General features: G+C 41.3%; 1 protein-coding gene across 1 annotated transcript in view; it reads left to right on the forward strand.

Annotated features, from left to right (window-relative positions):
* Positions 1 to 16,704, forward strand: part of USH2A (Usher syndrome 2A (autosomal recessive, mild)) — a gene marked incomplete at its 5' end in the record, with an annotated part of 716,575 nt that overhangs the window by 67,683 nt on the left and 632,188 nt on the right. Inside the window, 1 exon segment of the mRNA XM_015424093.1 lies at positions 2,200 to 2,344. Coding sequence (XP_015279579.1) covers positions 2,200 to 2,344 — 145 coding nt within the window.

Below are 16,704 nucleotides of genomic sequence, written 5' to 3' on the forward strand. Positions count from 1 at the left end.
GTTCTGGAGTCTCTTTGTTTATGTACATGAAGACATGACTTAATTCTGCAAGGATAGCCAACAGAATCAGTGCAGAAGTAATGTTTTCTAAGCTCTTAACCATGGTTATGACATCAGGAACAGGCAGCTAGCTGGCATACTCCTCTTTCCATGCTGTTCTCTCCTACAGGAATTACCCTTCCTTTCCTTTTTCACTGTCATCTATGATACATAGTGTTATATCTACATTGAGACCAATATTAACCATAGGTGGCTTGATGCCTGAATTTGAAACCAGGGCTTGAAGCTGATTTGCAAAACTCTTATTGTTAATGGCAGGCTGAGCATAGCTATATAACAATTTATATAATACTGTTTATGCTAAAAAGGGAAATGACAGTAGCTTCATTCAGATGACAGGACAAACCTCTATTTGTGAGTGACAGGAATAAATGCCACTTATTTTTATGTACACATATTTCTGCAGCCTCCCCTATGCCATGTGATCAAAAGCGTCCTGCTCTGAGAAAACTTAAAGCAGGTTCCAGTTTGTTGTGACATCTGGAAACAGCTGCTTGGGCAAACTGGAGTTTGTGTCCTTCTCACAATCCATCCTTCTAAACCTTGTGCTCAGCTCAGGTATTGCATGAAACCATGGTTTAATTAAATGAACTATGGTTAGTGTGATTATCTGAATGCAGACTGATGCACTAACTATGGTTAGCACTAAGTTTGGTTTTGTGTGATGTTTGAATGTGGATTTCCTGGCTTCCTCTCCAGAGACACCCTCCCAGGTTATAGAGAAAAGGCAATGAAACCAGCATTTGCTGATGGAAATAGTTTCAGTGATTTCCTGTGGTGTGAACTATGGTTTCACAAACTAACCATTTTTAAAAGAATTATGATTTTACATGATGTCTGTTTAGAATACCAGTTTGTGGGAGGAAATAAATTACAGTTTGCCCTTATGCCTGCATTCAGATATCAAACAAAAAGGAGCTAGAGTTGAGGCTTCTGAAACCAGGACACCTTCATTCTCACTACATGTGCAAGGGGAAGAGGGCAGGGAGTATGTGAGTATGAGAACAAGTTGTGTTCACGCTGACACAGAAAACTACTGGAGCTGCCTGAGTAGAGGGCATAGAAAGGTGCTCCTGCCATGTTGCTTTGATAATGTTTGATTCAGGCTTCATAAAGTCACATATAGGAAATGTTAGAAAGCTGCTAGGAAGTGATATCTGCTCCCAGGGACCATTGATGGAGAAATAATGAGATGCTGCACCAATGCTCAGTCTATGGCAGTGTTTAGAAGTTAGGACTTGATCTGATGCTCTACAGTTAAAATGCATATTGGCAAGTAGAATCAGGCCACTAGTCCCAAAGTATGTAGAGGCTGGAGGGTTAGGTTTGAGTGGAAAACTGATATTTCAATCCCTACATAGTTAGAAACCTCTCTAGACTGATAGTGTTGTCTCTTAGTTTATCCTATCTTGCTGGGTTGTTATGAGACTAAAACACTGCTTAGGGATCCTTCAAAGAAGAATGCAATAAAAATGTAAAAACCATTATTTCCAAAATGAATTATCAGGCTTTTAGATCGAATAGTATGCACAGTACAATACTTTACATGAATACCACACTTTATTCAGGCTTTCTCATGTTAAATCTTTGATAAATTACTTTAACAAAAAAGGTTATTTTCCTGTGCAGTGCTCACTGATAATAGTGCTCACCACCACCACCACCACTACTACTACTAGTAGTAGTAGCAAAAAGGGCAGCATATCTGTTTATGAATCCTGTTAATCAGATATTGTGTTTTCATGGTAATCAGAACTGTTACGCTTTGATTGCATCACAGAAAGTTAACACCATGATCATGTATAATCAGTACTGTTTATATAAGTAACTCCAGTATCACACAGTTTTATGAGGTTTTTTAATGACACATTTTTTATTACTTTGCTTCCGTATTTCTCCACCTAGGAACTGGATTATTACCTCTTCAAATAATGTATTTGAAATATTATAATTTAAATTCTACCTTGTTGAGGTTCTTCAAGATAATGCTGTTTCCACTAATGGCTCTTGGCAGACCTTCAAAGGAAGAAATCAGCAAACCCCAAAGCATATTCCTTATTGTTAAACATACCCTCTTATTTAGTGGAGAGTAACAGAAGTACTGTCATAGCATCAATGTTGATTCTGTTTCTTTTGTAGGTTTTGTATATTGCTGAAGCTCATGAGCGTTCCTACACAGCAACAGGATTGGAACCATACAGGATTTATTATTTTACAATTACTCTCTGCAATCGAGTTGGTTGTGTCACCAGTGAACCAGGAATGGGACGAACTTTAGCAGCCGGTAAGGAGGAAAAAAAAAAGTTCCATCCAAGTGCAAAGTTAGCACGTAGCTTTCTAATGAGCACCATTACAGATGATCATAGGTTGATGCACAGTGACTGAGATAGGTGTTGTGTTAATACAAAGTGACTGGCTTAATTGGTATTTGTTTACCATGACAAATTAAAAACAAAACACCACATTTTCCACATAGGTTTGTAGTATATTGTAAAGCTTGTATGGAGTTTCCTTCTAAATCAAAAATAATTTCATCTACTTTTGTTTGCTTACATTTTATGTAAACAATGTGTATACAAATTAGTACCTATTGCATCAGTAGCACATTAATGTACAAATTAATGTGCAATTGTTCTACTTCTGTACCAATAATTAGAACACATTTCCTTATCTCTGGGAGGCCTGAGTAGAAGTATGCGGGGCTGTTCAAACTGTCCCTCCTTCCTGGTCCCCACTAGGCTTGCCAACCCCCCCCCTCCAATGGGTGCGGAGGTTCCCTGAGTGAGGCTGGAGTCCCCCACTGGGATTGAGGTAAAACCTGGCAATCCTAGTCCCCAAAGTAGTCACATGCTGAAGTGCTTTGCTGAAATAATTTTTATTGAGCCACAAGCCCAGTTACAGTAAGAGGGAGCCCATGGTTACAGCACTCCACTAGCACCCCCACCTCAAAGGGCCTTCAGCCCAGTGCTTTATCCATTGCCACCCAGATGGAAGTTTGGCACTTCTTGACTGTTTCCTTCGGGCATGTCTTTCCTCTTGCCCTTCCATTGTGCTTCTGACTCCCTTCATGCTGGGATTTACCTCAGCCCTCCCCTGTCACTTCTCCCATGCTTCCTTCTCTCCCCCTTGCCCCAACAGCCATGACTTTGCCCACTTCAGGAGGGTCACAGATCCACCCAGCTCTCTTCCCTGAAACCACCCTGCCCTTTGACAGGCTGTCAGTGCCTTTGGTGCCTGGCTTCCCTGATGCATGCATGCCGGCCAGGAGGTCATTGGCCCACCTCTGGCACCAGCCTTTCTGTTCGTGCCTCAACAGGCAAGCTGATTCATGATAAGAGGAAGCCACCTCATCTGCCTCTGATCCTGCCCATGTCATGGTGAAATCCCCCACTAGGCCTCCCTAAATGTTACTTTCAGCCCATCCCAGGGCCAAGTAAGCGGACTCAGTGCTAGGGGAAGCTGACAGCCAGGGCTGAGCCTCATAAAATGGTATTGAAAAAATTTCCTAGAAGTTAAAGTTTTCCGACACACAAAGTACTTTCACAGATGACACATTCACTAAAGAAAAATTCTGTGTAACTTTGTTTTTGGTATCAATTACTGTAACATGTAACACTGCCTTATAAGAATATGGCCTGTGAACCGGGAACTCTTCAGTCAAAATCTTCTTATTCCATGAAATCAGTAGATGGCTTTGACAAGCTACTATCTTTGGCCTCAGCCATGATCTGTAAAATACTGTTGGCTTAAAATACCGTCACGTCCCTGTGATACTATGTAAAACTGTTTTCATACCAACTTCTCCATTCTGCCTTCAAGAGCAAGGCCTGCATCGTACCAGTAAGTAATTTGTTCAGCTAATTTAAGACAGATAATTGCAGTGGAGGTTTGTGATTTCTAATTCCCATAAACAGGCTACAGTAATATTCTCTTCAAAGCAGCAGAATCTGGAATATGCTGTACTTGGTGAGGCCTGATAAGTGGGTTCGGCTGTGCTTGTAGTACCGCCATTGCTGGAAGGCACTGTCCATCACTGGATTGTGCATATGTATGAAGATTTTTGTGTTTATATGATCTTTCCACCTTCATTAATTGGCACGATCTTCAATTAACCCATTGCCTTCATACCCAGTTTGGTCCAGATGCACTTGCAATGTCAAGCCTTCATGATGTATTACCTTTTTTGACCTCCATAAATTAATGAACAAAAGACACACTGTCAAGGAGTCCAAGACTGAACGCTGTGGGTCCCCAGGGCTGTTGTACACAAGTAACCAAACCCTTCTTTATTTTTTATAAATCATATAGAGTTTTTATTCAGATAAAAGATTTAATCCACAGGCAACACAATGCTCTAAAATCATGCAGTAAAAAAACAAAGAAAACTAGCTTAACTATCTAACATGTTTTCAAGACCTGCATTAGATGGCATAAACCTTAAGTCCAAGAGTCAACAACCACGGCTTATGCATCATCCATGTTGCTGTCCATTGCAGTATAAGCATATCATAGTCCAGGCCTTCAATCCATCACAATTCCCAGCTAGCCTCTCTTTTCCGGGCTCTTACTTCAGTTATATAGTTTTTTGGCCAAGCAGCATCAGGTGAGGGTAACACCCAATCGGGGCCCGTTCTTGCTAGAACCCTCTAGAAAGTTACCTCATCATCCCTGATTCTTCCCTTCCCACCTTACAGGCTGCAGGTTCTCATGAGAAGCTAATTTCCAGCTCTGGCCTTGAAGATGCTAAGGGCTGTATAGGCTGAGATACCAATTAGTGACACCTGCAGAATGAAACAAGCTCGTGACCATTCACATTAACCCTTGAAGGGGGAGTCATACACACATTTTGATATGCCTGTTTGAAACATGGTCAAACCTATAACTGATGAATTATGGCAAAATGGGACTATGCAACTCAATATCAGAGTGCCAGCATGGTGTAGTGGTTGGAGTGTCAGACCAGGATCTGTGAGACCAAAGCCTGAATTCCCACAATGCCATGAAAGCTTGCTGGGTGACCTTGGGTCAGTGGCACATTCTCAGTGTAAGAGATTGTTGTGAGGCTAAAATGAAGGAGAGGAGAATGATATAAGCTGCTTTGGGTCTCCATTGGTAAGGAAGGGGGGATTTAAATGAAGTAAATAATAATATCCAAATTCAGAAAACAATACGGCAAGAAATACTGTATGATGTTAAACAAACCTGTAGATCTTAGAATACAGTTAATACAGAATAAAAACATTATTATCTGCAGTTATTGGATACCTAGTAGATTTCTTCCTGACTTGGATAGCCCAGGCTAGCCCTATCTTGTCAGATCTTGGAAGCTAAGCAGGGTCAGAGCTGGTTAGTATTTGGATGAAAGACCACTAAGGAATACCACTAAGGATTGCTACGCAGAGGGAAGCTATGGCAAAGCATCTCTGAATGTCTCTTGCCTTGAAAACCCTAGGTTTTATGGGCCTCGGTAATAGCTAAAGAATTAATTCTTCAGAAGTGGAAAGCAGTGGTTGTGCCACATACTGAAATATGGACTGAAACAATGTCAGACCTTTCCTTTAACAGACAAGAAACAAATGTGAAAGATCATAATATTTGATATGTATTTATTTGGATATTAACATGCGTTGTGTATTAGCTGCTATTAGGTCATTATGGGACTTAATTATGGCTGTTCCAGGGCTGAGCAGGAGATTTTTGAGACTGTCTCTAATTAGCTGTGAGAGAGTCCTTTTTCCCCACCTGCTTTGTACTGTATCAGGGAGCTTAAGCTTATTTGATTAGACCTGATTAGAATAGACTGGTCAAGTTCTACCTGAGATGGCAGGTATGAGAGTGGTAGAAGTGCTGCTAAGTTCAGAGCCAAGTGGACTCACCCTAAGTTTTACCACGCTGCTTGCTGGCAGCAAAGAGCACTAATGTTAGGGCTGCTTATGTGAAAAAGTAAAATAAGAATGAATAAAATACAAACTTGTGTCTTTGCTCACATTGATTTTAAGAAGGGGAACATGAGGAGGGCATTCCCTTTGGTGCTGGGCAGCATTCATTTGAGCCATCACCACTGTCTGTCATGGGGAGATGTTGGTAGGTCTTGACATAATTCTCTCCAGGATTTTTTTCAAGCCTTAAATGTCTGAGATCTACTTATCTTAAGGGGGCTCATTGATGAACATATCTATGCGCTGAAATTGGCATTAAACAAATATTCAGGTTGGCTTCTTTAATTACAAAGATATGCCTTTCCTCTTATGTCTTCACAGCAAAGGGGAAGAGACTACTTTAAATTTAAAAAGTTACAAGAATTGCTACAAAAAAGTAATCTTGTGTTTTACCATTGTGCAGAAGTGCGTGTACATATCAGTAAAGCACTGCACAAAAGGTATCTTGATGGAATTATACGTATGATCTTGTTGGGATTTGATGTAGTGGTTAAGAGTGGAGGACTCTCATCTGGAGAACCGGATTTGATTCCCCAGTCCTCCAGATGCAGCTGCTGGGCGACCTTGGGTCAGTCACAAGTTCTCTCAGAGCTGTTCTCTCAAGAACAGTGCTCTCAGAACGCCCCCCCCCCATCTCACAGGGTGTCTGTTGTGGGGAGAGGAGGGGAAGGAGGTTGTAAGTCACTCTGAGACTCCAAGTGAAAGGTGGGGTATAAATCCAATCTCTTCTTCTTTGCAATGTGTTATCAATGTGTGTTTGTAATGTGGGAGGGGGCTACAAATGAAGTGAAGGCTGTAGCACACCTCAGTTTCAGAATGAATTATAGAAAGGTTCATCCTTAAACTAAAATTAAAGAAGAATGGAAAGCAGCATCAAATTTCAGGGAAAGACCTGAATAGGGCAAATCTACTCATTCCTAGAAATCAGCAGTACTGACTTCTGTAAAAACTGATTCCAGATCAGATTGTTTGTGTCCTAACAATTTTTAGAGTTAAAATTCACCAAGAGAAAATAAAGCCCAAGGTCAGTCAATAAACTTCTTGAGTAAGCAAGAATTTTAATCTGGGTCTTTAGTTTCTATCTCCAGCAGTATGTTTATAGTTCCATAGAGTATGTAAATTTATTCTTTATTCACCTAGTTGTCATATATGAATTGGAAAACCAGTGCCAACCTTTTACATCTCCGTAGCTCAGCATCTTGGAAGCCATTCTAATGAGCAGTTTCAATAGAAGATAATGGCATTTAAATAGGATTCTTTGTTATTATTAATGATGAAGCCACCTTACCTGTTTGTTTGTCAAAAATAAATGACTCACTGAAACTGGGGAGCTCATTTATGGCTGTCTCCTTCCAAGCAGTTTTAGTACTTTGACATTAACTGCATTAAGTACACAAGAACGCAAGAAGAGCCCTGCTGGATCAGACCAATAGTCCATATAGTCCAGCATCCTGTCTCAGACGGTGGCCAACCAGTTCCTCTGGAGGTGCAACAAGGCCCTCCCCTGATTTTGCCTCCTTGCTTTGTGCCTCTGAATGTGGAGGTTCCCCTCAGTCACCATTGCTTCTCCTCCATGAATCTATCTAATCCCATTTTAAAGCTGTTTATTCCTGTGGCCATCACTACATCCTCTTGCAGCGATTTCCACATTTTAATCACTCTCCGTGTAAAGTAGTATTTCCTTTTGTCCTTCCTGAAACTACTGCCGATCAGTTTCATTGGTTGGTCTCAAGTTCGGGGGGGGCTGCATTTCTGTGTGTACGTGTGTGCGTGTATATGTGTGCCTGTTTCTGGAAGTCATGGTGACCTCTGGCAACTCCTACTGGGGCATGGAGGATGTTCAGAGAAGTGGCTTGATAGCTTGCCTCTGCCTCCTGGCCCTGGTGTTCTTTGGAAGTCTCCCATCCAAATATTTGCCAGGGTCGGCCTGTCTTAGTTTCCAGGATCTGACAAGATCGAACTTGCCTGGGCTATCCAAGTCAGGGCAGATGCCCTCAAGTTCTGGTTATTTGGGAAAGGGAGAAAAAATTCTCTTTATCAACTCTTTCCACTCCATGCATAATTTTAAAACCTCTATCACGTCCCCCCTTAGTTGCCTTGTTTCTAAACCAAAAAGTCCCAGACTCTTCAGCCTTTCCTCATAGGGAAGGTGCTCCAACCCCCTAACCATCTTGGGTTGTTTTTTTTAAGGTTGGGTGTTTTTTTGTATTTTTCCTATGTGTGTGTGAGTGTGTGCGTGCGTGCGTGCGTGCACCTGGAAGTCATGGCAACCTCTGGTGACTGACCCCTACTGAAGGCCTGGACGATATTCAGAGAGATGGCTGAATAAAGCCTGTCCCCCATCTCCCGACTGCTGGTATTTCAATGAGGACTCCTGTCCAAGTACTTGCCAGAGCTGACCCTACTTAGCTTCTGAGATTTGACAAAAGCAGGTTTGCCTGGGCAATTCAGATCAGGGCCAACCCCTTAACAATCTTTGTTGCCCTCCTCTGTACTTTTTCCAGCTCTGCAATGTCCTTTTTGCGATATGGTGACCAGAACTGTACACAGTATTCCAAATGAGGCCACACCACAGATATATACAGGGGCATTACAATATTGGCCATTTTAAACGAGACGGGAGTCTGTAAAAGTGACTGACCAGTAGCTTTATGCACACACACACACATCTCTTCTTATACATAATTCTGTTTTGGGGTGGCAAGATTCCATGCACTCCCTCAGCCATTGGCTCGTCAGCTGCCACTCAAGAGTACTCGTGTGCCATTGGCCGTGTGCTGGGTCTGCTCCTCTTCCCTGCCCACTCCCCCTTCAGCCACTCTACCCTGTCCGAATTACTTGCAAACGGCTTTCTCTCTTGATGAAGATGCTTCTCCTGCTTGCCTCCTGTGTGGGACTTAACTTTTCCCTCAGTGGCTGTTGGTAGGTGTAATGAAATGGCAGTTAGCTGTGTTTGTAAGATGGCTGCTGTCTGTGTGGTTGTTTGTTTAAAATGTTCCCCCATAAGGTTTAATTGACCTGTAGTTCCAGAAAGGGGCCTGCAGCGTTATCACTCACTGGGTTGAATGGGGCTTCTTCATCTATTATCACTATTACCATCAACCTAACAACAACAGAAGTCTAGTGCGTGGTCTATTATTGATAGCCTGTGCCCGCTGACAAACTGAGAACGACCGACGAGCTGAATATCAAGTGAATTTATAGAATGTATGAGGCCATCTTTTGATATTATAAGTCAACTGCCTGCACTTTAATATAATGTAAGTTGGTTTTAATGAATTGTTAATGAATTGTTTGATGGATTGTTTTTTAGATGTCTATGATATTTATTGTTATTGTGCTTTTATTATGTGAGCCACCCTAAGCCTGCCATGGTGGGGAGGGCGGTGTAGAAATTTAAATAAATAAATAAATAAATCTGCTGGCCTACAGTTTCCAGCTGCCCCAAGGCCAAAAAGTGCAGGAAAAGAGAGACTGTCCCAAGGGGCAGGGCAGCATCAATATAGACTCCAGCCCGTCCAGGGAGGAGGCAATCTTCGTCCTACAGGACGTTAGGAAATGACCCTGCTGCCTGTGCTGACGAGACTGTCCAGGCCATAAGCCACAGACATGGGGGAACCCTGGGAGGCAGCAGAGATTCAGCCACTCCACAGTCGGCTGGACTGGGGAATGAATGGAAGTTTCCCTGCTCTCTTGGGCTTGGCCTGAAGCAGAGCCAGAGGCCGGTCCAAGGAGAGATCCTATCATGAGCGCACTACCTCCAGAGGTAGAGAGAGTGTTGTGAAAGAGGATTGTGTTTAAACCCTGTTGATTTATGTCCTGTTGGTTCATACAGTTCTGCCTTATTAATTTAGTGTGTGTGCACTCCATAATTGTGTAAATGATTAAATAAATTATTTTATTTGGGCTACTACTCTATGTTGTGCTTTGACCACATAGTATCCCCTGCTCTGCACAATAAAAAAGGAAGGGGTAGCCCAAGAAAGCAAGGAATGACCAGACCCTAGGGTTGCCAACTTTCCAGGGCTTCCCCAAAGATTGGGGATTCCATCTCCAAATATGGAGATTCGGCCAGAGGGGTCTCACTGTCCCTCTAAAAAGGCAGTGACAATTCAGTGAGTGGTGGCAGCGAATTTAAGGAGTGAGATACACCCACGGGAGCTGAAGAGTGAGGGGGAAATAAAGGTAGGTTGATGATTGGCTGGAAAGGAGATAGGGTTGCCAAATCCAGGTGGGAGATTCCTGGAGATTTGAGGGATGGAACCTGGAGATGGTGAGGTTTGAGGAGGGCTGGAACCTCAGACAGGTACAATGCCATAGACTCCACCCTCCGAACCAGCTATTTTCTCCTGGGGAACCATTGTTGCCAGTCTCCAGGTGAGGGGTGGAGATCACTCAGAATTACAACTGATCTCCAGGAAGGAGGGCAGAAGTCAGCTGCGGTCAGAGGGACAGATAATGGTAGGTTGATGGTTAGCTGGGAAGGGGATGGGGATGCCAACTCCAGGCTGGGGAATTCCTGGGGATTTCAGGGGTGGAGCCTGGAGAGGATGGGGTTTGAGGAGGTCGCCACAGCAAATTGATGCTGAGTGCCCAAGGCCTTTGCCCTCTCCCAGAGCCTCTTTCTAGAGCTCATTGTATTTATTTTCACAACCGGCCTTATTCATAGTATATTTATATTTTCCAGATCTGTGAAGTGGCCATTTTTTAGGCTGAAATAACCTTTCTTAGAAATCATTTTCATTGAAGTAAAGCAACAACCTGTTGACTGTGTGTCTTTTTTTTTTACTGATAGACAACCAAAATATAACTAGGTCATGATTAAATTTTTCAGTGAATGGCTTTGAGAAAGAAGAGTATGGGACTCATTGTATTTGCCAGCAGTGAATGGATTTCAGTCATAGTATAGGGGAATGAGAGAAGAATGTCCTGGCCTAGTTCTGCAAGGCACCCAAGAGGGGACAGGATGCATTTCTTAATAGTCTGGAAGAATAATGCAAACAAAAGTTTAGGTATTGCCAATGAGGCCTAGAGCACATCTTCATTAAAACATGTTCCAGTGGGGAAACTGCTCTGTTCTATCCTGGAAGCAGAACACTGAGGGTGTGGAAATCACAACCCTCTCTTCTGTTTTTTTCAGCAGTTGGGGAAGATGCAGTCTTAGCAGGTGTCTTGTATTCTTAAGATACTTTTGGAGATATGGGTTTGGGGTCTTGCATAAAGCAAGAATTGCAGAGGATGCACTGACTTGGGGTTCACTGTATCTTTTTCAGAACATTAAAAGATTCCTGCCTATCAGTCATACGCTGACTTCAAGCTCTGGGTATCATTTGCTTGTAAATTTTCTATAAAATACACCTGAACTTTCTAATCTGATGTAAAGGTTTTCATGAGTATTTGTCCATTATCACATCTGTGATACTAGAAGACAATTATGTTTCTTGCTGTTTATGGAGTTTAAAGTAAGGATGTACAAAGGAGAGGATGAGAGGCATGAAAACCTCAGTAATTATTTTCTTTGGGGACTCATTGGATATCACTGTTAGAATCTGGGACTGAAGCTCCCACGAATATTCCTGTTGTCTTTGTTGCCAATGGTGAACAGCTGGTGGCTGAGAGAAGATAACCATTTGGTTATTGTCTCTTGCTCATGTGTCAAAGCAAACGTGAATATTTAGACATTCAGGGGGCATGACAGGCCCATCTGTGTAGGTGTTGCCGTGTAAAACCTGCACGACAGAAGGATTGTCAGGACTGAGCTGGCACAAGGAGAGGTGCTTGTGCAATGGGTGAACCCTCCTCACTCATTCCCTGCCATGCAGTGATGCATAAATTAGTTTCATTGGATCACAATATACAAATATATCTGAAAATCCCATGTTCTATTTAAATGAGAGTGATGTTATCTGTTCATATAGGATCCAATATGGTATCCAGACTATGTAAATGTTGATTTAGATTTTAGATTTACAGGGAAAGTCCAGATTCCCACAGATATCTGCAAGTGTGGTTATTGATCACTTATTTGGCATATATTAAATTTTAATTTGAATGAGAAGTAACTTACACTGACTTCATGGATGTGAGTGAAGCTATGCTATTAGCACTTGCATGTGATTCAAAAGTGATTTTGAAACATTCTAGAATATGAATGTGTTCGAATGCATGAGTATTACATGATTTTGGGGAGTAGACATATTTTCTCTTGGATGTTCTCAGTTAAAAAGCTGTGTTTCAGGAATGGATATGTGCTCTTTGGAGGTCTTTTATTTATTTTGTTTTATTTTTTATTTAACTGTGGTCTTATTTATTTTTTATAATTGGTGCTTTATTTACATTGTAAGCTGCCTTGAATTCCACAAGGTAGAAAAGCTGCTAATAAGCATTTAAAATTAATAAATAATAACTAAACAGTCAGTAGATAGCAGATTTATATAAATGTGAGCTTTACAAATAGTACTGATTACCTAGCTCTGCCAGTGCAACCTTCATCTTTAGGTCTAAATATCCAGGAGTTTGGTTCTATCTCAGGTCCCTCAGATGAATGGGATCATATTGTAAATTCTAATTCCCTGACTCAGCTAAAGTTACTCATGACTATGGCATGAGTTTTTTGAATAACTGAGGTCCAATTACTTTTAGAAGGACATAGTCATAACTAGGGATGTGTATGAACTGGGAAAATTGAGGTTCATCCTAGTTTGTGGTTCATGGGGTCTCATGAACCAAGAAACCTCATATTTAATGAACCAGTTTGTTTTGTGAGGTTTGTGGTGTGATAGAATGGCCCCCCTGTGGGATAGAGATACCATATTTGCAGGGAATCTCCAGCTGACTCTCCTTTAGCTGCCCTCCAAATTTGGTTAGGATTGAATCTAGGAGGACAGAATTACAGCCCCCCAAAACAGGTGCCCCCAGGAATGTGCTCTCTGGGGAAATCACAGCCACTGGTTCAGGACTGTGTTGAATGGACCCCTTGCAAGCTAGAGGCACCAAACATGCAGAGGACCTCCCTGGAATGCTCCTATACCTTTCCTCCAAGTTTGCTGAGGATTGTCTGGGGAGCAAGTAGCAGCCCCCACAAAGCAGGTGCCCCCAGGAAAGTGCTCTCAAAGCCGTTTCCCCCAGTGAAATTGAAATGCACCTACTTGCCAATTTCAGAAATTAGGTCTAGTAGTAGTAGTAGTAGTAGGATTGTTGTTACTATTGTTACTATTAATAATAATAATTTATTAAATTAAATTTCTAGACAACCTCCTCTACATTAAGAGGCTTCTTCTATGCTGTTGTTATGCTACTGCTAAACACCCTCAACCCCACTGTTCACAGGAGGACTGAATTCCAGTTCCTTTCCCTCTCTGCCTCTAACTCCGGCTCTGCCTAACTGTCTGTTGCCAAGTAAAAAAGATGTGTGTGAGGTGGGGGTATACATACATTATACTCTCATACAGCACAATGGGAGTTTTCTTCTTGGCAGCCAGAGCTGCCTATCAAGCTTTGGAGGGGCATTGTTGGTATTTCCAGGGCTGCAGAAGGGCTGCAGAAGTCCATCCCCCATGTTGTTTTGACAATTAATTCATCGTGCCAGTGTGTCTGGCTCACAAACTGGCATCACAAACCTCTGTGAAAGCCATGGAGGTTCATGGGCGGTTCATGGGAGATGCACTCTCATGAACCGAGACTCACAAACCAGGTTATGTTCTTGACAAAATTAGGTTCGTGACAAAGTTCGTGCCCATCCCTAGTCATAACCAGCTTTAATTGGATTGTAGCCAATATTTATAAAACACATGCAGTCAGAAACTGAAATTTCCCTTCTGCAAAGATACTCATTTAAGGTCCTCTCATCTTTTGATTACATTCTAAAGAATAAACAATAGCTTGAGAAATCTTAATCCTGTAGTAACTGCTACTGTTTGTCTCTTATACTGTTTATTTAAGCATTTGGTATTTGTCATCACAACAACCCGGTGTGGCAAGTCCTATTTTATAAATGAGGAACTGAGATTGAGACTGACATGTCCAAGGCAATGTAATGAATCCATAGTAAATGTGACGTGAAGGGTGAACCCAGGTCTTTTCTGAGGGCTGCACATCATTCACTATACCACACTAGACTGAAATGTCCTAAACAATCTTTAAGCAGGAGGGAAATAGGCTATCCATGGGGCTTAATGGATTTTTCCTTTCCACTGCCTTTCTCTGCCCAGCCCTCAGGTGGAGCACAGGGTATTGGGTACATCACTATTTGCTATTACTATCAATGGGAGACCTCTGTATCTCTCAGATGATTTACCCATTCAGCACCTCCTGAGAGTCACACATGTGATTTCCATCTTGATGTTTGTTCTTCCTGTAGTAATCTTATCTATCTGAAAAATAATCAGTTTTCATCCATTTATTATTTGGATACAATTTAAAAAACAGACTACAGATCGCAATACATTTGAAAATAAATTTTAGAAGAAAACAATCAGATACATTGGGTTGACTTCTGGTTTCTATTCATGTGTTATAGTTTCCAGTGTTATTTGTATTGCCTTAAAATAATAATTAAAAAAAACCAACTCCAAACTATAATGTCTGAATGAGAAAGGGAACAAGCAATTGATAACAACCATATGGTTTGCCTGTCATATAATGGTTTTTAAGCACAGTGCTCTATCACAGTCTTAAAAACCACCCATATCCAATTAACTGGTAATTAGTGGTGCATTAGATTTTTCTTTCTCTATTAAAAGTAAAATACGCAGGCTGTTTGCCTCTGCTCTGAAAATACATATTGCTTTGCATGCAAGTACATAAAAGTCTGTCATTGTGAATGGGACCCAAAGTGATTAAACAAGCACTCTTAATACGTTAATTTATAATTTTAATTACAGCAATCTTGTATATATAGTCATTAGTGAATACTAATATAAATATTTTTCTACCTTTTATTCATAATGCATAAACCAATCATCCCCTTCTTTCTCAGCAGTTGCCTGGGTTTTTTTTGTTTGTTTCATAATCTTTGTTCCTGGTTATGAATGCATTTTGTTCATTCCTCCCTTGAATAATCCCTCATTAAACCAGTCACTTTCTGATCCATTCTAAAAAGGGGAAATTATCATGCAAATTTGTCATTCCACACACACACATATGTACACATACGCACACACGGGGAGCGGGTACCAAACACTTTGGGTTGCTGTCCTTCAATTAGTCTCCCTTCTTTGAATTTAATTTCATTTGTTGTTCGACCACTGACTTGATGTATGGACTCATGAATTTGAGACTGCTGCCAAGAATTAGACTAGGAGGGTGGAGGAATCAAAGCCTCTTCAGGAAACTGCAGAGACAAAGCTAAAATGAATTGGCTTCACCTTTGACTGAAACTCTTGAACAACACTGGAATCCTGTGATGATTTGGCTTGCTTAATTATCCAATTACTTATTTCAAGAATATAGGCACTGTGTTCCAATTAGGCACGTGAAACATAATCTGAGAAATTTGGTAATGACAGATGACTTAAATAACTCCTGCAATAAACAGTATCTGCTTGGTATCTTCTCTTGCCAAGTGCTCTTCAGCTACAGATTGGTTGCTCTTTGTGTCCTACAGCTAAAAGCCAAAACTTATTTGTTTGTTCTCCCCAAGGAACATATTTCATTCCTCAGGAAATTGCACAAATTATTCTTTTGCCAGTGTGTCAAATTTGCATGGTCTTTAGACTGAGTTTAAGTTGTATTTCTCTTGATTAAAAGCTTTTGGTTCAAAGCAATACTTTTTAATTGCCTAATGATATAAGTCAGTTCTTAGGAAAGAGCCATGCATTTAGGAGTTCATTTGCAATATAACTGAAAAATTCATTGCATGGCAGTAAAACAATTTACTGTTAATTACAAGGAGAAGAATTTGCTGTACCATGCTCACAGATTGCCATGAATCATGCAGCACTCCTAGAGATTTATAACAGATGTGTAAGTGGGATGAATTAGCAGGGTTTAATAACAGAGACACAAATCATGCAGACTTCAAGGAGCTTTAATTGATATACTAGAATGTGACGGGCATGAATCACTCAGCCATTCAACAGCACTGTAACATATGGTCAGCTCAATATGCTGCATCTTAAATCGGTTGGTGAGTCGTTGGTTGTCCCATATGGTGGAAGCAATATATTTTTCAGGATTTTTTTAAAAATACCATTACATTTACTTTTTTTTTTTTAAAAAAAGAAATATGGTTCTATATGCTCATGATAAAATGAACTTGTGAAACTTGTGTTTGTCTGAAGACGATTTTACATATTGATTCTGAGCTGAGGTTTTTCCTGAAGGGTCTAAAACAGTTAATGGATGTACTGCCATTTTGCACTGGAAATGTGGAGCAAAATTGTGGACCTACACTACTGTTTTACATTGGAAGTGTGGAACTAAAATGTGGACCTTTCCTGGGAGATGTACAGGGGGACTCAACCCTGTTTTTTTCTCTTGGACCTCCTGGCAGCTTTACATACTATCAATCAGGGCATGCTTCTGGACTGCCTGTTGGGGATGGAGCTGGGAGGCACTGTTCTGCGGTGGTTTCAGTCCTACCTCAGAGGCAGGCTTGAGAGTGTGGTGCTGAAGGACTGCTGGTCTGCCCCTTGGTATTTGACTTACAGGGTCCTGCAAGGTTCTGTTGTCCCCCATGATTTTTAACATGGGGGACAATCTTGTA

Source organism: Gekko japonicus, unplaced genomic scaffold, assembly GCF_001447785.1.
Source record: "Gekko japonicus isolate JY-2015 unplaced genomic scaffold, Gekko_japonicus_V1.1 scaffold810, whole genome shotgun sequence".
NCBI classification, from domain to species: Eukaryota; Metazoa; Chordata; class Lepidosauria; order Squamata; family Gekkonidae; genus Gekko; species Gekko japonicus.